This window comes from Scyliorhinus torazame, chromosome X (genome assembly GCF_047496885.1).
Source record: "Scyliorhinus torazame isolate Kashiwa2021f chromosome X, sScyTor2.1, whole genome shotgun sequence".
Taxonomy (NCBI): Eukaryota; Metazoa; Chordata; class Chondrichthyes; order Carcharhiniformes; family Scyliorhinidae; genus Scyliorhinus; species Scyliorhinus torazame.
The window spans coordinates 29,289,393-29,311,766 of NC_092738.1; the positions used below are offsets into that span (position 1 = coordinate 29,289,393).

A 22,374-nucleotide genomic window follows, 5' to 3' on the forward strand; every position below is an offset into this window, starting at 1 on the left:
AAGCTGTAAAGAAAGGGAGGGGAATCTGTCAATGTATCAGCAAGTGCATGATGTGACAATTACATTGTTAAACTAATTGCCTTATTAAAGTCAGGTAATGGTTATTGACTCAGCCTCAAAAAGAGTATAAGTGGACACAGCTGGAACAGTTGATGTACGGTAACTATATGGAGTTCGTATTGTTGCTGAGTTGGATGCAGAATAAGCTTGCTGAAGGTAAAATGCAATTTGTTGTATTATTCCTCCATCATATACTGACATTTAATATTAACAATGTGCACTCTTATTTTGGGACTATCCTGAATGTAATGTTCACTGTCATTTCAGCACTATCATGAGCGTAACGTGCACAGTTATTTCAGGTCTATGTGAATGTAATGTGCACTGTTATTTCAAAACACCCGTGAATGTAGTCCGAATTGTTATTTCAGGTCTATCCTGAATGTAACGTACACTGTTAATTCAGGTTTATCCTGAACGTAAAGTGCATTGTTATTTCAGGTCTTTTTGTATGTAATGTGCTTCGTTATTTCTGGTCTGTCCTGAATGTAATGTGCACTGTTCTCTCAGGTCTATTTGAATGTAATGTGCACTGTTATTTCAGATATATCCTGAATGTAATGTATACAGTTATTTCAGGTCTCTCCTGAATGTAGTGTGCACTGTCATTCAGGTCTATCCTGAATGTAATGTGACCTGTTATTTCAGGTCTATCCTCAATGTAATGTGCACTGTTATTTAAGAACTATCCTGAATGTAATATGCACTGTTATTTCAGGTCTATCCTGAATGCAATGTATACAGTTATTTCAGGACTATCCTCTATATAATGTGACCTGTTATTTCAGGTCTATCCTCAATGTAATGTATAAAGTTATTTCAGGACTATCCTCTATATAATATGCACCGTTATTTCAGGTCTATCCTCTATGCATTGTGCACTGTTATTTCAGGACTATCCTCTATATAATATGCACCGTTATTTCAGGTCTATCCTCTATGCATTGTGCACTGTTATTTCAGGACTATCCTCTATATAATATGCACCGTTATTTCAGGTCTATCCTCTATGCATTGTGCACTGTTATTTCAGGACTATCCTCTATGTAATATGCACTGTTATTTCAGGTCTATCCTGAATGTAACGTGCACTGATATTTCAGGTCTATCCTCTATATAATGTGCACTGTTATTTCAGGACTATCCTGAATGTAATGTGCACTGTTATTTCAGGTCTATCCTCTATGTAATGTGTCCTGTTATTTCAGGTCTATCCTGAATGTAACGTGCACTGTTATTTCAGGACTATCCTGAATGTAATATGCACTGTTATTTCAGGTCTATCCTCTATGTAATGTGTCCTGTTATTTCAGGTCCATCCTGAATGTAACGTGCACTGTTATTTCAGGTCTATCCTGAATGTAACGTACACTGATATTTCAGGTCTATCCTCTATGTAATGTGTCCTGTTATTTCAGGACTGTCCTGAATGTAACGTGCACTGTTATTTCAGGTCTATCCTCTATGCAACGTGCACTGTTATTTCATGTAACTGAATGGCTCCTGCTGTTATTTCAGGACTCCAATACTTATATTTATCTAACGCCTGTGGCACTATAAATCACCCATGGTGCTTCATAGAAGCATTATAAAACAGAATTTGACACCAAGATGGTGTTAGGGCAGATAATCAAAAGCTTGGTCTAAGAGGTAGGTGTTGAGGTGCATCTTAAATGAGGAAAGAGAAGCAGAGAGGTGGAGAGGAGGGAATTCCAGAGCTTAGGTTGCCAATGGTGTTGCAATTAAAATTGGGGCTGCTCAGAGCCTGGAATTGGATGAGTGCAGATATCTTGGGAGCGTTGTAGTGTTGCAGGAGATTCCAGAGATAGGGAGGGATGAGGCCATGAAGGAATTTGAAAAGGATGTGAATTTTAAAATCAAGCTGTTGCTTAACCAGCAGCCAGCGTAAGTCAGCATGCACAGACCTTGTAGGGTAATGGAACTTGGTGCAAGTTAAGATATGGGCAGCAGAATTTTAGAGAATTTGAACGCCATGGAAGATCGAACGTGAGAAACCAGCAGAACTGCATTTTCATTTATATTCATTCATGGGATATCGGTGTTGCTGGCTAGGCAGCATTTATTGCCCATCCCTAATTGCCCCTTGAGAAGGTGGTGGTGAGCTGCCTTCTTGAACCCGCTGCAGTCCATGCGGTGTAGGTACACCCACAGTGCTGTGAGGGACAGAGTTCCAGGATTTTGACCCAGCGACAGTGAAGGAACGGCGATATATTTCCAAGTCAGGATGGTGGGTGATTCGGAGGAAAACCTCCAGGTTATGTTCCCATACATCTACTGCCCTTGTCACAGTTACATAGCATATCATCTGTGACTTTGATGAGAGTCATTTTGGCAATGTGGTAGGGGAAGAAATCTGATTTGAACATGGAGTTCTGGAAAAGGTGGGAAAGTATTTGGGAGGCAACACATTGAAGAAATTGGGGACATGGTGGCAATTTGCAAGGATAATGGGATTAAGGATTTTTTTTGAGCAGAGGGTGATTGCGGTAGATTTTTCAAATAAATTTAGAGTACCCAATTCATTTTTTCCAATTAAGGGACAGTTTAGCGTGGCCAATCCACCTAGCCTGCACATTTTTTGGTTGTGGGGGGCGAAACCCACGCAAACACGGGGAGAATGTGCAAACTCTACACGGACAGTAACCCAGAGCCAGGATAGAACCTGGGACCTCAGCGCCGTGAGGCAGCAGTGCTAACCACTGCGCCAGCTTGCTGCCCGATTACGGTAGATTTAAAGGAGGAAAAACACCTGAAGAGAGAGAACAACGTCCTCCTCTCAATGTAATGTGTACAATGATACTACATTTTGCACTTCCAAAGCCCCCTACCTCGACAAACATACTCTTTCAAGGCTTCTGCCCAGTATGCAAAGCTGTATTCACATTAGGTTTTCACTACTTTGCATTCACCATCTCCCAAGTATACGACGGCATATTTGAATCCATGGTTCAACGTGTGTTCAGTTGGAACTCCAGAAAATGAAATTACTTTTTCTGGGCTAATGTATCAAATCCTACTAAATCCTCCCGTACAATGGCAGCATTAACCAGAAAGGTTTCCAATTGTTGTGTGACCGTGTATGTGAGCAAATCCCCGCCTCCCACAACACATCACAGTATTAACCCTGCAAGTAAAGGCACACTGGATAATTAATTGACACCTCCCTACCTATCCCTTGCATTATTTAATGCTGAAAGTTTGTGTTATTTGGTGTTCATGATCAACCTACACGTGAGAATATTACAGTCATTAAAAGAACAGAAATTATGTCCATGAATGTCCCCTTGTTCACACCTCAATATGGATTATTTAACAAAGTTCAGATTGGATTATATGTGAAGATTACTGAACAGTTTATCATGGAGTGTGTAGAGATCATTGAACAAATCCAGGGTAGACTTGAAAGACGTGCATTTATATGCTACCATTCATGACCACCAAGCGTTTCACAGCCAATGAAGCATTGATGAAGTGCAGCTACTGTTGTAATGTAGGAAATATGGCTAATTTGCACACAGCACTATCCCACAAAACGCAATGCGACAATGATCACATAATCTGTTTCCGTGGTGTTGATTGGCTTGGGGACCAGGGACAACTCTCCCTGCTCTTCTTTAAAATAGTGCCATGGGATATTTGATGCCCGCCTGAAAAGGCAGACAGGGCCTCACTGTAACATCTCATCTGAAAGACAGTCCGTCAGTGCGCCACTGGAGTGTCAGCCTTCATGTTGTACTAAAGCTCGGGAATGGCACTTGAACCCACAATCTTCTGACTCCGAGATGAGAGTGCTGCCCACAGAACCATGGCTGACATATATTCAGAGTGGAGTATATGCAGAGATTGAATTTCACCCCAATTAATTTCTCCTCAATTTCTTGTTGGATTCATTAGTGACTTCTTTATATTCATTGCACACCCCGCCCCCTATGTCTATGTCTATCCTGTTAAATCCCTTCATAATTTTTATGACCTCTACCAGGTAACCCCTCAGCCTGCTGTCTTCTAGACATCCTGTTCAATTTTTCATGACAGCTCTAAACTCTTAGCTCTCGTGTCTTATTTTTAAATCGTTTTTGCATCTTCTTCAAAGTTTCTTTTTTTTGCAAAATGGAGGCTAAAACTGTGCACATTATTATAAGTGTGGTCATATTGAGGTTTCATGTAAGTTTGATATATAACTTTTCTGCCTTTGAATTCTATTTTTCTGGAAATGTATTCCAGTGCTATGTTAGCAATTTTATGGCTTTGTTGAGCTCTGATGCTACATTTAATGTGAATCTGTACTTCTTGATCCCTTTGACCTTCTACTCCATTAAGAGTATTATCTTTCAACGCGTATTTAAAAAAAAATAATTTAGAGACCCCAATTATTATTTTTTTCCAATTAAGGGGCAATTTAGCATGGCCAATCCACATACCCTGCACATCTTTGGGCTGTGGGGGTGAAACCCACGCAGACATGGGGAGAATATGCAAACTCCATACAGACAGTGACCCGGAGCCGGGATTTGAACCCGGGTCCTCAGTGCCGTGAGGCAGCAGTGCTAACCACTGTGCCACCCTTCTTTCAATGATTATTTGGCCTACTTATTTCTCCTATGAAAATGTATCACCTTAAATTTCTCTATATTCAAATTGATTTTCCAGGGTGGCACAGTGGTTAGCACTGCTGCCTCATGGCGCCGAGGTCCCAGGTTCGATCCCGGCTCTGGGTCACTGTCTGTGTGGAGTTTGCACATTCTCCCCGTGTCTGCATGGGTCTCACCCCCACAACCCTAAGATGTGCAGAGTAGGTGGATTGGCCACGCTAAATTGCCCCTTAATTAGAAATAAAATAATTTGGTAATCTAAATTTATTTTAAAAAAATATAATTACATTTTTAAAAAAGGAAAGAAATTGATTTTCCATTTAGGCACCCATTCTGCAAGTTTGTTAATGCCGTCTTATATCTTGTTGCAGTCTTCCTCAACATCAGCTACACCACCCAATTTGGTGTCATTTGCAAATTTTAATATAGTTCTTCAGATTCCGGAGTCTAAATCATTGATGTCAATGGTGAACACCAGTGGGCCTGGCACCATCCCTAAAATAAATACCACTTCTCACCTTTTTGCCAATCTGAGTAACTATCTTTCTACCTGCTCTCTTTTTTTGTAGCCAGTTTGCTATCCATTCTGCTATTTGTCCTCTAACTCCGTATGCTCTACTCATGAGTCTACCATGCTCCTTATTGACGACATTTTGAAAGTCCATTTAGATTACATCCACTACATTACTCTTTACTGCTGTTTGTTACTTCTTCAAATAATTCAATAAGGTTGGCCAAGCATGACCTCCCTTTTGAACTCTATGCTATTCCCTTATTGCATTTTCATTTTCTAGACGTTTTTCTACTACACCTTTGAGTAAAGATGGCAATATATTTCCTACCACCAAGCTAACTGGTGTGTAATATCCAGGATTTGTTCCATCTCACTTTTTAAATATGGAAGTAACATTAACTGTCCACCAGTCCTCTGGCACTATTCTATTATATATATTGTATCTCTTCCCTGGCTTCTTTTAGTGTGACTGGATGCAATACAGGGATTTTATCCTTTTTTAAGTTTGTCTAGTGTAATCAACTATTTTCTTCCTTTCTATCTTAAATGTATTTACTTTTGCCATTTCATTGTCATGATCTGTGAGTTTATCTTATGCATAGTGACCTTATCTCTCTCTGCATTAGTTGTCATTTTGCTATTTGTGGGTCTGTGGACGATTTATTTTCACATTTGATTGTTTCATTTTGTGACCCCTCCTTGACTTCCAAATCATTGGAATATGCCCAGTGTTCTGAGATGAAACAGTTAAATGCAGTGACAAACTGGACAGGTCCCTCCCCCAGATAATGTTGTCAGATTCAGAGTCCCCTATAAATACTTCATTCTGTGCAATTAAATTTTGGGGGGAACGTTTGAGGAGCCAGGAGACGACTTCATCACTTTTTTTTATTTTCTGTTTTGTTTTAATAGTCTGCTCTTTGGAAGATCGTGAATGATGTGGGAGCTGAAATCTATCTCCTTTTGGAGGGCAGTCTTTGCAGAGTTTTTTGCCACCATGCTCTTCGTGTTTTTTGGACTGGGCTTTACCATGCGATGGTCTCCGGGCCCCATGAACGTGCTGCTGGTTTCTTTGGGGTTTGGCTTTGTCCTGGCTGCCCTGGTACAGGCGGTTGGACATGTCAGCGGGGCACACCTCAACCCGGCCGTTACCTTCGCCTACCTACTGGGGGCGCAGCTGAGCATATTCCGCTGTGTCATGTACATGGTAGCTCAGCTGCTGGGGGCAGTGGCGGGGGCAGCGGTGCTGTATGGGGTCACCCCTCCCTCGGTGCGGGGCAACCTGGGGCTCAACACGGTAAATATGTTGGCAAAGTGCACTTGTGAAGAAAAAGAAAGTTAACATATGAATCTGTGCAAACTAAAACCTTACTTTGAAAGCAAATATTAAAGTGGTAAGCAAAACGATAAATGTCCTGGAAAAAGCAAAGAATGACGAGAAAATGGGTATGAAGACCAAAATGTAACTTTTCCTTTATTGAGACAATGGGCTTGAGATCTGAAATATCTTTGAGAATGAATTGATGCAACATTAACACATGTTGCAAATGTGTGAGACCCATTAATCCAAAATCTATACAATTAAATTGCTGTAAAAATTAAACGTTATCTAATTAGCAACTCAATGAGTAAAAGAAAGTACATCTGGAACTCTGCTTTTTGAAGTAATAAATGCAAGGTGTTCTAAAAATATTTGACTTGAATAGGAAAATAAAGTATCCTAGAGTAATATTCCCGTCTGTATAATAAGGAGGATGTGGGAATTAATGTAATTAGTGACAGGGAAATATAACAGTGAACAAGCTCAGTAAAGTGGCACTTCAAAATCTTTCAAAAAATAATGTTAATATTAAGTGGAAGGTGCTGAAGAGTTGCTCCCGTTTACTTTTCAAAACACTGGTCTTTGAAACAGGATTGTTACACTTTAAATATACATTTGTTTAGTCTACTGCGAGTCAAAACAATTTATGTACACAATCAGCTCGTAAATACTGCATTTTTGAAGGTGGTGAACTTTTATTTTTAGAGGGGTTTGGGAGAAACTGGGATAAAAGCAGGTCTGAGAAACAGAGTTAAAGTTTCAGGTCTGCAATGACTCTTCCTCGGAGCTGTGGAGAACAGTTACCATGACTCGAACTATTAACCCTGTTTCTTTCTCCGCAGAGAATTGCTGCTCTCGAGAACAGATTCAAGAAGTTTCCCCAATTCTGTGCCCGTCTGAATTTTAGGATTTAAACATTCGCCCAAAGTTAGAATCCAGAGGTAGGCAGGAAAATTAGGGAGCCTACCCGCCACCGAGAATTAAACGAAATTAAATAAGAGGTTTTGTTCAACGTGAATAAATAATTCCAATGCTAAAAGTTCCCCATTTCCTGAAAACCTGTAAAACATTGCAATAATTGCCTGGCTGTCTCAAAAAGCTCATCTGATGCCTTTGACAAATCAATTCGAAGTAATTCCTCACGTTTGAAATGTAGCAATAGTTCTCAATGCTTTTGATCTCTGGGGCTATGTGCAGTACTCAATTCAACCATCATTTAAGGTTAATTAAAAAATCTAATGTGGAACAAGAGTCCAGGATTTCTCTCGGTCGATCCCGTTTAATTCAGTGGAGTTTATTGAACGATGAAAATGCCAAAGATCAGGTACTGTAAATAACAAAGGAGTCTTTGGTGATTATTGCTTTAGTTGTGAGCTGAATTTCTGAAATTAGCTGGTGTGAGTGCTTCTGAGATGAATATTTATTCGATAGCCTGAGAATACCCCACCAATTTGATGTCAAACGATAGATCATGTTCAGGGGAAGTCTTAGTTTCTGCTTCAGTTCGTCTGCAACATATTTGAATTTGTTCACTTGCGGTTTTATTTGGAGTGTTACTTTTCTCAGGCGCGGTTAATTACTAAGGAACTTTATTTTAAATAAATATGAGTGAAATGTACCACTTTTACAAGCCGGGTATTTTCAGGGTCTTTAGAAATCTATCCAATGGTTTATGAACCCCTCGGGTTTGCTGGAGTTGTTGGAAAGTGTGACATGCAGCACGAGTGCTTTCTGCGTTGTCCACGTTTGTTATCTTTGCAAATTGCTGGGAAATAAAAGTTTTTAAACAAACAAGAGGCAAAAGCAAAGCTGTGAGTTGGGGTTAGTTCTGGCGATCCCGCTGATTGAAGTAAAAGTTCCCCATATAGTGTTCGCGTTGCATTGCTTTTGAAGTGATTGTGGTTCTGGGATCTGGGAGGGTTACTGTAGGACGTTTAAAGTTCAGTGACATGGTCGTGATGAACAGATGCAGGTAGTCACAGGTAAAGTTTGGTGCCTGGAGGAGAAAACCGACCCTCCTCTATCCCTTCCCTCTGATGTAGACAGATATGAAACCTTAGCGGTCAGGAGGACCTCTGAACACTCCCTGTATCCGTTGGGAGGGAAGTCTCCAATCTCCCAGTCTGGTGTCAAGTCTAAAACAGACAGATGTTAGATATACTGCCACGGTTTGCAGCGTGAATGTTATGGTTCGGTCAGTTGTGACTCGGGGAAAGCTCATGTCGTGTCAAGTGGAACCACGTTTTGTCCACCCTTTGCAGTGTTACAGAGCAAATGTACAGGCATTGCAAACTCGCATGTCAACCGCTTTCTCCAGAAAAATATGTACTCGTTAGAAACTGATTCCCCTTTAGCATCTGTAGTTGATTTATCCCAGAATAAAGTTGCAAACCGCCGGGTCTCTGACACTGCGCAATGTGTGTAACTGAAATCCGTCGGTTCAGATTATGGACGCAATCAGTAATAAAAAAAACTCCCCTGCGAATGCCAGTGTACAGTGGATGTCTGTGTACAGTAGATGTGTGTACAGTAAATGTATGTACAGATGTGTGTACAGTAGATGTTTGTGTACAGTAAATGTGTGTACAGTAGATGTCTGTACAGTAGGTGTACAGAAGAGGTTTGTCTACAGGTGTACAGTAGATGTTTGTGTACAGTAGATGTGTGTACAGTAGATGTGTGTACAGTAGATGTCTGCGTACAGATGTCTGTGTACAGTATAGACAGATCCCATGCGGCCATTTGAAGATTAGAGTTCTCCTTGTGATCTGGGCAACATTTAATTCTTAACAAACAGTGCCCAATACTCAGGGCGGAAGGGCCGCTCACTAATCTCATTGGCGCCACTGGAATCTTGTTGTATGCGAACTGGCGCCAAAAAAACAAATTAAATGGCCTATGTCTGCGATGTTGCTGTGCGCAAAACACCAAAGCAGTGGACTGGCCGCATATGCTGTGTGTGGGATCTTGCTGTGCGCCCAAACACGAAATACTGGAGCGCTCGTTGATCTGACTGTTTGTGGGATCTTGCTGCGCGCAAACATCACTAAAATAGACCCGTGATCAGAGATCTCCCGATTGGTTATGGGATCCTGCTGTGCGCCTAACAGCAGAGCAGACCAACTAGCCACTAATCTCATTGGTGCTCGTGGGATCTTGCTGTGCGCAAACCACCCCTGAAAGACCAGATGGGCATTGATCTGATTTGTGTTTCTGGGCAGTACTTCATACACCAACCACCAGAGCAGCTTCCCTGGCCACTCATCCTATTGCTGTGCGCAAAACGCCCCTAAAGCTGACCAGATGATCAGAGATCTCACAACTCTTTATGGGATCCTGCTGTGCGCAAAAAGACCAATGCCATCCAGCTGGTGGTTGGCCACGTTGTTCATGTTGGGATCTTGCGCTGCACAAACCGCCGCCCAAACAGATGAACTGATCATGGCTCGGATTTCTGGTTGTGGGATCTAATTGTGCGCCAATCACAACCAAAGTAGACGAGCTGCTCCTTGGTCTCATTGCTGTCTGTGGGATCATCGCCAAATAGAAATGCATTGGTCAGTGATGTATTGTGTCTTAGGATTTTGATTTGTACAAAATTGCTGCTGCATTTGCCTCCTTGCTAAGTCAGTTGGCTTCAAAATACTTCATTGTATATGAAATACTGTGTGATGTATCCGCAAGATACAAGTGCAAGATACCAGGTGCAAGAGTCTCTTTTAAAAGCAGTCCACTTACATCAGGTATTTTGGTGTTATCTTTCAGTAATAATTATTCAAGGTGCTTTCAGGTTTTCATGTTGGTACCCTCAGCTTTGAATATTTGGGGATTGAAACTGTAAACTATATATTGAGTGTTTTTCTTGGCTACCGGAAAAAACGGGCGGACCTTCTCGCCTCCAACACTTCCCAGGATATCCACTACCCTTCCTTCAGGTAGCAAGGACACAGGCTGCTATTAGTCTTCCAACAACTGGATGCATAATTCACCAATAGTCTAGTGTGTTAACAATCAAGACATAATCCAAAACAGCTAGGCAGAGCTGGCATTGATTCATTGTACAAATAGCCACTAGACCACCTAGGACTGGCTGCAAAATCCATTGTCAGGGCTTGATTGCATATTTTACCACTAGGCTGGAGAGGAACCAAGGCATAATCCATCACTAGGACTTGGACATCCACAAAATCCCTGAAAATTAATTGAAATCTATTTTTTTCAAGGATCAAACACATAGTTCAGCAACAAACTGGTAGGATCCCTACCAGATTTAATGACCATAAACAGGCAATTCTCCAAAAGACCTCCAAATTTGAAAAGATAAAACGAAATAACAATACAAGATTAAAAACTATTTAGTTTTACTTCAAGTGGTTTTTTGCCCTTCTCTACAGACCAATTAACAGCTTTGGTAAAACATGGAAAATGATGCGTTGCTGCTTGGCCTGCGCACTATCAAGATGGATTCAGACTAATTTTTTTCCCAATTAAGGGGGAATTTAGCGTGGCCAATTCACCTACCCTGAACATCTTGGGTTGTGGGGGTGAGACCCACACAAACACAGGGAGAATGTGCAAACTCCTCACAGACAGTTACCCAGGGCCGGGATCGACCCGGGTCCTCAGCGCCGTAGGCAGCAGTGCTAACCACTGTGCAGCCCTTGGATACAGGCTAATATCATTTAAAATATAGCAAATCTAAATATTTACCACTGAGCCTGAAGTATTCCATCTACCTGTTCTGGTTGTTCAAGTGGATGCTAAAGATTCCATGGCAATATTCAATGAGCAGGGAGTTCCCCATGTCCTACCCAAATTCTCACTTGACCAACTCCACCCAAAAAAGGTTAACTGATCATTCATCGCATTGTTGTTTGTGGGATCTTGCTGTATGTATTTGCTTGCATAATAGGCCACTGAACATCAAGATAAGTTCATTGTATGTGAAACAATTTGAGGTGCTTTTTGTGATATAATAAAGCACTAGGAAAGTGTGAGGCTTTATTTTCATATCTATTTGTATCACTGGATTTGCAATTCAATTTGCCACGGATACCGGCCTTGAACGTCTTACTGTAGCAAAGCAATGCATTTGTTAGGATAAAGCATCTTGATGAGGGGGTCGCAAAATATCTGGCATCTCAGACGTATCCCTCAGCCAAGAAAACAGCATATGTAAAAATAGGGTGGGTCTCCTATAAAAATGGCATAACATTGCTGTATAATACATGCACAGTAAGTTTATAATAGGCATAAATGTTACTGTTTATACGCTGCAACATAGGGTGCATATGCAAGGTGAGAACTATATATGCCGTACTAATTCATCTTCGACTATCTGGGTTTTCCAAACAAAAGTAGTGCTTTTGGTTCAATTTCCTATTCTTAAAATGTTATATATTGTAGAAAACGCAAGAGAATAAGGAGTGGGTAGATTGTAATGAAGAATAATTAGTCATAAGTGGACCTTTAACATCAGTTGAAAGAAAAAATGTGCGTTTTTAAGCATATGATTCGAAAACAATGTAACCTTTCCTCAAATATTTTGCTGGACTATATGGGGAAATGGAATTTAGGAACAGACTAGGATTTCACAGAGGACAGGCATGAAAAACGTGAAGCATAAAAATTCTTAGATATTTGGCCAAATCTCATTGTGATTGTGATTTAATTCTAGGATGTTGTAAGTCATGCTGAAGAAAACCCTAGTCTGTTATGTGATACATTATTCCAGTGTTGAGTTCACAGGCATAGATTTTTCTTGGCAGTTGTGGAAGGAGATCATAATTCAACTCTTCATGATGGGAGGTAGGTTAAAGCTTACCTTTTAATTATTTAACTTTTCCCCCCAAAAATAAGGCTTTCTTCTCCCTGAAATCAGACTCATTGTAATATAAGCAAGAAGTTTGGGGCAGTCGCAATCCAGTTCCACTTCACCTAGTTTAGCACAAGTTGCCATTCTCACTCCGAGGCTGTGCAAAGGTAGTGTATGAATTTTAAAAAAATTAATTGGTGTATTACATAGTGCACTTCTGAGCTTGAAGGTTAAAGCATACTATTGGGGCAAAGTAGAGAGATCTTTGGTTTTATCCAGGTGTTTGATGCTAACACTAGTTTTAAAAGTGAAACAGTTCCATTCTCTATCCAGCACATCCCTCAACTTGATAAACATTTAAGTTCAAAGCAAATTCTCATCCCAATAGACAGGTTGCTTGCTTGTTTAGTAGCTGTTTGATTCACAAAGGCGGGTTGGGAATAATATGTTTTGGAGGTTGGGAAAAAAATAAGTGAGCTCAGTCAGAATACACTCAATTTCCCTTAGTTTTTTTTTTATTCGTTCACAGGATGTGGGCATCGCTGGCTAGACCAGCATTTACTGCCCATCCCTAATTGCACCTTGAGAAGGTGGTGGTGAGCTGCCTTCTTGAACCGCTGCAGTTCATATGGGGTAGGTACACCCACTGTGCTGTTAGGAAGGGAATTCAGGACCCAGCAACAGTGAAGGAATGGCAATATAGCTTCAAGTGGAGATGGTGCGTGACGGAGGGGTGGTCATGCGCCTGATGCCCTTGTGCTTCTAGGTGGTAGGGGTCACGGGTTTGTAAGGTGCTGGCGAAGGAGCCTTGGTTAGTTCCTGCAGTATATTGATTGTTTGGCTCTTGAAGGAATGACTGTTTGAACTCATAATGGTTGCTCACCAAGCCAGCTTTCTAAAGTATACATTCCTTTCTATCATGTAGCATCCATTAAATGTTAAAATGCCTGTGGTTTAAGATGGGTTTCAAACTCTAGAATCAGCTCACACTAGGTACAAAAGGGAGGAGGGGGCTGTAGAAATTTATGGGTCCATGTGGTTCATTGATTTTGTCAGCGGGCAAAAGGACAGGCATAAATATTTTCCTCTAAATTTATTTCTGGTCTGTTCTGATTTTCCATTTCTCTTTATTCTTTAGCTGCATGCTGGAGTGGGTCTTGGCCAGGGTACAGCTGTGGAGATATTCCTTACTCTTCAGTTCGTTCTCTGTATTTTTGCCACAACAGACATTCGCAGAAATGGATTCATGGGGTCAGCAGCTATCATCATTGGTTTTTCTCTCACTGTGGGTCACTTCTTTGGGGTAAGTCTGCAAATTTCTACCTCAACTTTACCAAAAGGACTAGATTTTAAAATAATGTGCAGAATCAACGCTGGACTAATGAGCAGTATCCTAACTTCATGCTTGGTTTGGTACTAAGCCAAACAGACCCAAAGGATACCCAATGTGTACGGAGTTAGCCCATTTAAGCCAGGGCACAACCGAGGTGCTAAAATTGGCCATCAGAACACCCACTCAACTCTGAGCTAGGAAGGGGAAATCAATTACCCAGGGCTTAATGCTCTTGATAATTATTCAGCAGCCCATGCTGTAAAGTACATAAGTATGAACATACAAAGACAGGTATCGGACCCAGTTGGCCATTATACTTGTGTCAGCCTCTTTAGGGCAAATTTAATTGATTTTTACTGTATCACTCCAAATCCTGATTCTGCAAGTTTTAGCCATGATTGTATACCAGACTGATACATAAATTTGGGAGAAGTTATGACAGAATGGACAACTGCCGAAAAGTCAAATCAGACTCTGGTCTACTGAAAGAATTAGGTTTGATTGGCAGATGGACTTTTCTCCTTTCACACTTGCTCAACAATGACTGGTTGAAATCAAAACAGGGAATTAAACTTGGCCAAGTGGTGCTGAGCCCAAGTGGGGTCATTCAGCCCATCGAGTCTGCACTAGCTCTCTGAAAGCATTGTACCTAGTCCCACTCCCCTGCCTTATCACCCTAACCTTGCACATTCTTTCTTTCCAGATAGCAATCCAATTCCCTTTTTAAAAATAAATTTAGAGTACCCAATTTATTTTTTCCAATTAATGGCCAATCCACCTACACTGCACATCTTTGGGTTGTGGGGGTGAAACCCACACAGACACGGGGAGAATGTGCAAACTCCAGACGGACAGTGACCCGGGGCCGGGATTGAACCTGGGACCTCGGCGCCGTGAGGCAGCAGGGCTAACCCATTGCGCCACTGTGCTGCCCCCAATTCCCCTTTGAATACCTTGATCGAACTTGCCCCCTCAGGAAGTTTGGTCCAGATTTCAACCACCCTCTGGGTGAAAAATATTTTCCTTTCATCACTTTTTTATTCCTTTTGCCCATTATTTTGAATCTATGCCGTCTAGTTCTTAATGCTCTCTTTACCATGTCCATGTCGCTCTTTCAATTCTCCTCTCAGCCTTATTTTCTCCAATCTATCCTCCTAGCTACAGCTCTTTATCCCTGGAATCATTCTTATGAATCTTCTCTGTACTCTCTCCAATGCCTTCACATCCTTCCTCAAGTATGGCACCCAAAACTGGATGCAGCCTCCAGATGTGGCCGAACTAGTGTCTTATACAAGTTCAACATGACCTCCCTACTCTTATACTCACCTCCCTTCTCTTATACGGAATGCCCCTAATTTAATTTTTTTTTTTAAAGAGTAACCAATTTTTTTTTCCAATTAAGGGGCAATTTAGCATAGCTAATCCACCTACCCTGCACATCTTTGGGTTGTGGGGGTGAGACCCACGCAAACACGGGGAGATTGTGGAAACTCCACACAGACAGTGACCCGGGGCCGGGATCGAACCCAGGTCCTCAGCGCTAACCACTGCGCCACGGTGCCACCCTCTCAATGCCCCGATTAATAAATCCTAAGATACTATAAGTTTTACTAGCTGCTCTCGCAACATACCCTGCCATCTTCAATGACTTATGTAACCACTTACGGATTGATTAACAACTATTTTTGTTTGAAATTATGTCTGACTCTCATAATGCCCGTCTATTCTCTGTTTTCTTCAGTTGTATTACACAGGATGTGGTATGAATCCAGCCCGATCCTTTGCACCAGCCGTGCTTACTAGAAACTTTGGAAATCACTGGGTAAGAATAAACTGAATTTAGCTAACATACATACAGTAGGCAGCTGAACAAAGAATACGTGCTTAAAAAAAGTGACGAGAGATTAGAAAATGCAAAAAAACTGTTTGAATCACCAAGCAGTTAACCAGAATACGCCAAGTTAGGAACCATGGGATTTTGTGTCCCAAGAGCTTTTGAGGCGTAAATTACCCATCACTGTAACCTATGACCAAGGATTCCTCTCCTCAAATACAGCTCAAGGATTTCAATTTACTACAATGAGGACTAGGGTACTTATTTTATGCAACCGATCTTGTACTCAATGTGCAGCTCTTTTAAAAGTCACTATGTGTAACTGCTGCAGTTTAGAGAATGCATCCGTTCAGATATGTCAAAAATTCTACAAGTCTCAATTTACTAGTTAGCAAGCTGTTATCCATCTAAATAAAGTCTACTTTTTAAGCATATTCTCGATTCCCAAGTTACCTGAAAGATTAATTTAATTTGCTAAATGGTCTCCTCCTGGGTTTTAAACATCTAAAGAAGGATTTATGTTTTAATTAAAAACTAAAATTCTCCATAATTCAGCACAAATTGTCATTAAGTTAGCAATCTCAATTGGAGAATTCATAATAAAGCCTATCGTGAGAAATGAGAAAAATCTCACTGGACCGCTTAGGGGTCTGGTAGAAGGCAACCTTCTTTTTTTTTTTACTAACTGTAAGAAATATTGAAATAAATTCTAAAGCAGTGAAAAGGATGGCTGTTATTGTAGAAACTGCAATCTTGAAGCAAGCAGAAATGGGGGGGGGGAAATCAGAAAATCTTACTTCAGCTGGGTGAGGGAGGGGACAAAGGACTGGCATTCTTTTCAATGCTCCACCAAATTGATGCAGTTACACAGTTACATGCCAGTGCTGTACTGTGTCAAACCTGTGTAAAATATATTTCAAATGCTCAACGCAGCATAGCTACTGAACCATCAGATCATTGTGTTCTTATGGTTTAAGCCAAGTTAGCTGATTGCAGCCAGAATGTCAAGTATCTCCAAACTATGATGAAAGCATGTAAAGCAGAATTTCTGCGAATCATGAGAAGTGTACATGTGCGCAGGATCGGATGGTCTATAAATGCTTCCATAGTATAATAGCCTGGTACTATTGTCTAGGTTTGCACACAAAAATAGCCACTTGGGAGAAGTACTGTTGGGATGTCAACACTTATGAACAATATCCTAACTCAGTTATAAGCTTTATGAAAGTAAAAGATGGAGGGAAAGGGCTTCATTCAAATGAGATATTATTTCTCAGTGTTGTTCTTAATTTCTTTATTTCTTGCAGGTGTTCTGGGTAGGTCCTCTGATAGGAGGTGCTATAGCAGCACTGCTGTACGATTTTATCCTCTTCCCCAGGATGAGAGGTCTCTCAGAGAGACTGGCTATTCTTAAAGGAGCTCACCCCCCAGAAGCTGAAGGACAACAAGAACCTAGGAGCGATCCCATCGAACTCAAAACACAAGCCTTATAAATAGTTTTTAAGAAAGGTGTTTACAACACAAGAACTATCCTATCACCAAGTGACATTGTGAAATTTACTCGGTTGTTACTGAAGGTGTGCTTGAAAGAATATGAATGCTGCTAATGTCCCTGAGCAGTGAATTATAGATCAGAGGCTATATCTACAATTGCTGTACAGACAGAAGGTATCTGGAAAAAAAAATGAAGATCAATTACTCAAATTTGTTCCTAGGATTCTTCAAATTCAGGGGTTTGAATGTAATAATCCACTCATTAATTGGCAAAAAAAAAAATCCTATTTAGAAATGGGTTCTCATCATGAGCTTATTTGACTATGCTTTACAACAGTTACATTAAATTTATAACTTGCTTTTTAAAATTGTTTGTTAATTATACAACCTTATGCTTTAAATATCATCTAATAGGTTGCTTTGATTGAAAAAGAACATGTTTTTTTTTTAAAGCCTTGAAGTTCATGAAAAATGTAAGCAAGTTTAATATTAGTGAAGACCAGCAGTAAAGACAGATATAGCTGGTTAAACCTACCATCTTGAAGTAGAATGGATTTTTATGAACATTCTTTTAACTTGCTTTCCTAAAATGCACCCCCCCCCCCCCATTCCCCAACATGAACAGAATGCTTACTTAGAAAAATTATTAAAGAAAAATACAAAAGTGCAAAGTCACCATGTTGGGGAATTTTACTAATAAACCCGTTTCTTGAAAAATAAATTCTTCCTGGCAAATAGATCACATTACAGCTGGTATTTTGTCACTTGCAGTGCAATTTCAGCCCCTCCCCTACCACGGCAAATAAATAATTATATCACCTGAAATATTTTATCAAATATTCTCAGCCCAACATATAATGGCACCCTCACAACATCTTTATGGATTAGAGCAACATAACTCATTTACAATTATAAAAAGGCAGCAAAATTACTGTGCAATTCAGACAATAATCTTTTAGTCAATGAAAAGGTTTATGTACAACAGTCTGACATTATCATTCTATTGTGTTTTTTGAAAAACAAAAAATGTACCACTAAGAACTTCAGTAATTTATTTTTAAAATTCAGATTGGATTTGCTAATTATTTTGTCTTGCCCACGCGTTAGCTGATTTTGGACGCGTTCCCTTGTTTTTGGTATCACATCCCCATTAGGCTCGAGAGTCGTGAGGATCTGAAATTTGAATGTGGGTTTCTCAACCAAAGAAAATCATTTTTATGGCATGAGTGCCAGGGCTTTTATTCCCGCTATGCTTGTTGCTGCACTCACCTGAAAATGGGTCAATTGTTGTCTGAACTGATCTAAATTTGGCACGGACAGGCAGCACGGTAGCAGTGTTTAGCACTGCTGCCTCACTGTGCCGAGGACCCGGGTTGGATCCCGGCCCTGGGTCACTGTCCGTGTGGAGTTTACACATTCACCCAGTGTCTGCGTGGGTTTCGCCCCCACAACCCAAAGATGTGCAGGCCAGACTAAATTGCCCCTTAATTGGAAAAAAAAGAATTGGGTACGCTAAAAAAAATTTTTTTAAGTAAAATAAATAAAATAAGCACTGACAAGACTCATCACATTCAAAACCCTCACAGCTCTTAGAAAATTAGTAAACTTCGACATAATCAGATGAAAAAAATAGAGACAAAAGGAAGCACATTTTACAGTCCCTTCATTTTAAACAAAGCACAATTCTGAATATTTATGGTTAGGGATGAATGAGCATTTACGCCTTTAGATTTGAAGGGTTGAAGCCAATTTCTGATGGTTTTAGAATGATTCAGAAACCGGAGTTTCACAAGTTCAGGGCAAGTTCTGAATGGTCAGAATCATTTGTAAAACTCTTAAGTATAATGCCACACGATCCATTGGGAGAAAAATTTTTAAACAAAGTTTCACCAAATCTGCCAACAAATCCGTTGCTAGTTATTTGTAGGGTTGTTTGAAGTCAATTTCATGTTTGGTACACCAGGAAACACAAGTAACTGTAGTCCATTGGGGTGAGGGACAGCAACAACAACTAACCTCAGCATTTTCTGTGTATTCAAGCCCATGCAAGTGAACAATACTGGAAAAAAAAGTAAACCGAGATCTGTTCACCTATCTTTTATTGTTTCTGTTGACTATTTAAGCCCCTGACGAAAACCCAACACATTTTGAAAATTGAGTAATCACAATGCCAGTATTATTGGGAGTGCAGGGTTTTTAGGACACCCAATCTCAAGAGTCACAACTCGAAATTCCACTTTAACATACAAACTCATCTTTCCTCATTGGATAAGTTCTGTCACTTCTTGCTGAAGCTGCTAGTTGAGACCCTTGAAGGATGTGCAAATATATTGCATGGTGGAGGAAGGGATGAATACATCTACCTCACAAAGTGCACCTCCCGTTAGCCAATCACTGGGACAGCACTGTTGGCACCCATGAAGTCACCCAGACCATTCTAACCTCTTGGGTGAAGTAAAAAGCAGCAACAGAAGGAGGGAGAGGAAAGAAGCCAATATATTAAAATACCTCTGATTAGTGTCTAAATTTACACTCCACATTACTTTGTACTATACCTAATAGAGTAAATTCCACTGATAAATCGATGCCATTTTGTTCCCTATTATCAATTCCTTGGGCTAGAGTGAATGCTAACTGGGAAACAAAAGTGATCAGAGGAATATTTAAACAAAATTTAGAGCTAAAGTTGGTTAGCATTACTATAAACGGTTTTATCTGTAACATACCTCTGGGTTTCCGAATGTGGATTTCTTACAAGCTGTGTGAGATTTGTGCTTTGTGGTGAGGCTATAGGAAGTTGCTTTTAGAAGGACAAATACTGCCCTCATTCATATTCGAACAAATATTTCTTCCCCTGCACCGCTCACCCCACCCCCCTTCCCCAAAACCCTAAGTCACTTGAAATAAAACATCATCAATTTAACACTGCCAATGTTATTAGGATCAGTTCTTGTATTCATGGGCAGTTTAGACTTTTCTTGCTCCTTTTGAGAGCAACTCCTTGCGTGTAAACACTTTGGTCTTTTCAACCTAACTATTTTGAATTGGGAGTGATGCTACAGTTGTTAACAGTGCATTTTTGTGGTATCATCATTAAGACAATATCTTTTGAATGAATACATTTTGAAAAGTGGCACAGCGTTATTCTAATGAAAGTTTACATGAATTCTAATTAAATTTATTGAAGTCATAGCAGATCAAACAGAGGTATATTTAAAATGGCAAGTGAAATAAAACTCTTTGCTCATTCTCAAAGTACTCGAGATGTAATTAGGGATCCAGGATGTCTCCAAACCTCAATTTGCACTGAATTGAGAATGCTTTAACCATCTAAGTGAGTCATTCATTTGAATTTCCTTAAATTGCTCAATGCTTAAACTTCCTTTTCCAGTCTTTTGCAGATTGCTTTAGAAAGGAATGTATCTTGTTTAAAGGCACCATCTCTGCAGGTGTTTTAATATGGCACACTTATTAAAAACCTGCAGTTTTAACTCTTCAAAATAGCCTGTCCATTAAAAAATAAATCATATGTAGACCAATTATGACTTAAGCTGTTCAAATATCGCACTACAATCATTCGTTTTCTTGTCTTCTCGAATAAGGTGTCAAAAGGAGCGAGAATGAAAAATATTAAATAGAATATACAGATTTGCTGAAATTCGCATGAGCTATGTACGAAAAGTGGTTAATGAGATGCTGCTATAGAACTTCCTCATCCAACCCAGCACTTGGAAAAGAATTTGGCAGTTAATCCAATTGTGTTGCCTGTAGTGAATGTGGAGCATTATTAAATTCAAGCCCAAGTTAAATTTATGGTATGGGATTTTTGAGTCTTATTTTACTCCTTTTATTGTCTGCTTTTAAAAAAAAAAAACCTGCTCACAGACACTTGCTCTTACCCATTATTGCTAAAGTGACCGAATTAGATTCCTTTCTACAAGTTACGGAAACACAATACCAACTCGAAGCACCACACAATTATGTATGTACAAGGCTTTACAATCTATATTACTTTGTGTATATTTTTAGTTGTTACTATAGAAATGTAAAGGTTAAAACCGCCTTCATGTTTACCAGTGTTTGTAACTTGTAGACATCAGCGAAAAAGGAAAAAAATAAATCCTACACAACTTGAATTGTGGCATTTCTCCTTTTCAGCCAAGTGAACCAGTGAAGTGACTTATATCTGATCCACTTCAGGCGCCAACCCTCAATTAGATTTAGGAAGTCCAAAGTCTAAAATGGTTTTTGCCAAAAAACAAAAAGGGGAAAAAAAGATTTGCATCAAATCCACACGATCAATGGATTTATTTTTATTCCTGGTTAGGCGCTACCTTTCCCTCTTCCCCCACTCGATACAATTTCCCAGCTTACAGGGTCAGCAAGCAGGTGGCCTGCTGCGATCTGTGCATCTTACCTTGCAACCAAGTGCTAGAATCTGGGGTAACTTCTCAGATTTCTCTCTCTGTCAAAGCATTCTTCAAGAAAGTATAATCAAGATCCAGTCTCTTGCCACTATAATTCACTGAGGAACTATGCTAACCTATGGTTCCACTCATTGCTAAAAAATAATTTAGTGGTACTAGGCATTCCCTGTTATCTCTAGTATCTTGATTTAAATCTATTTTGAAGAGATTTAGATTTATTTTCTAGTTTAGGATGGAGGGAAGCAACCCTAAGTGAAACAAATCTGGCCAGTAGAGTCTGTGTTTTGAGATGGGGAATGGAGGCACATTGTTGGTGTAGAGAATGGAGGAGTTGTTCCCTTGCATCTAGCCTATGCCCTACTGGAGTGTAAATGGTCAAGATATAACAACTTAGCCAATGTACTGCCACCCTGAAACCAGCTACCAGCAAGTGCAGGACACTCTATTGCATGGTTCTTTCTTGTAGGGAGGCAGCTGCCTTCTACTGGCACAGATAAAACTGGGAACAATGAAGTATACTGCATGCGATGCATACTTATAGAACCTACAGAAATGCCACTTACTAAAATGTTTTTTTTAAAAATGCCTGACCTTGTCAAAAAGGTTTATTTTCATCAAGCAATTGGATAGTAGAAAAGATCTTCAAATAGCACACTTAGCTGCCTCCCATCAAATAGCATACTTAGCACCTTCTCAACAACAAATTCAATTTATACAGCACCTTTAACATAGTAAAGTATCCCAATGTCCTTCATGGGAGTTATGAAAGAAAATTTTATTCAGGTCAAATCTGCATGCACAACAAAAAGTCAGACTTACCTGTGTTCAGACACAAGAAACACAGTTAACTAACCCTTCAACAGTGACAATACTTGTTCAGAAATACAACTTTATAAAAAATATACTTTTAACCAACGATCCTAAATGTGTGCTTCAAAAATAAATAAGGGCTAGGCAGGAAGC

The 22,374-nt window shown here is 40.0% G+C and overlaps 1 protein-coding gene across 1 annotated transcript; it reads left to right on the top strand.

The window, feature by feature from the left end:
* The first annotated feature begins 5,974 nt into the window (after positions 1–5,974).
* LOC140405461 (lens fiber major intrinsic protein-like) lies at positions 5,975–21,120 on the top strand. The gene is made up of 4 exons (XM_072493915.1): positions 5,975–6,484; positions 13,462–13,626; positions 15,398–15,478; positions 16,798–21,120. Exons 1-4 carry the CDS (start codon positions 6,122–6,124, stop codon positions 16,981–16,983), a joined length of 795 nt encoding a protein of 264 aa, XP_072350016.1. The 5' UTR covers positions 5,975–6,121; the 3' UTR covers positions 16,984–21,120.
* Positions 21,121–22,374: the final 1,254 nt, after the last annotated feature.

What these genes read in the sequence shown, in the direction of transcription:
- LOC140405461 (XM_072493915.1), top strand. Translation starts at nt 6,122, where the DNA reads ATGATGTGGGAGCTGAAATCTATCTCCTTTTGGAGGGCAGTCTTTGCA. An exon ending in GCAACCTGGGGCTCAACACG is followed by an intron (nt 6,485 to 13,461) that starts GTAAATATGTTG and finishes TTTATTCTTTAG; the next exon opens with CTGCATGCTGGAGTGGGTCT. An exon ending in CTGTGGGTCACTTCTTTGGG is followed by an intron (nt 13,627 to 15,397) that starts GTAAGTCTGCAA and finishes TGTTTTCTTCAG; the next exon opens with TTGTATTACACAGGATGTGG.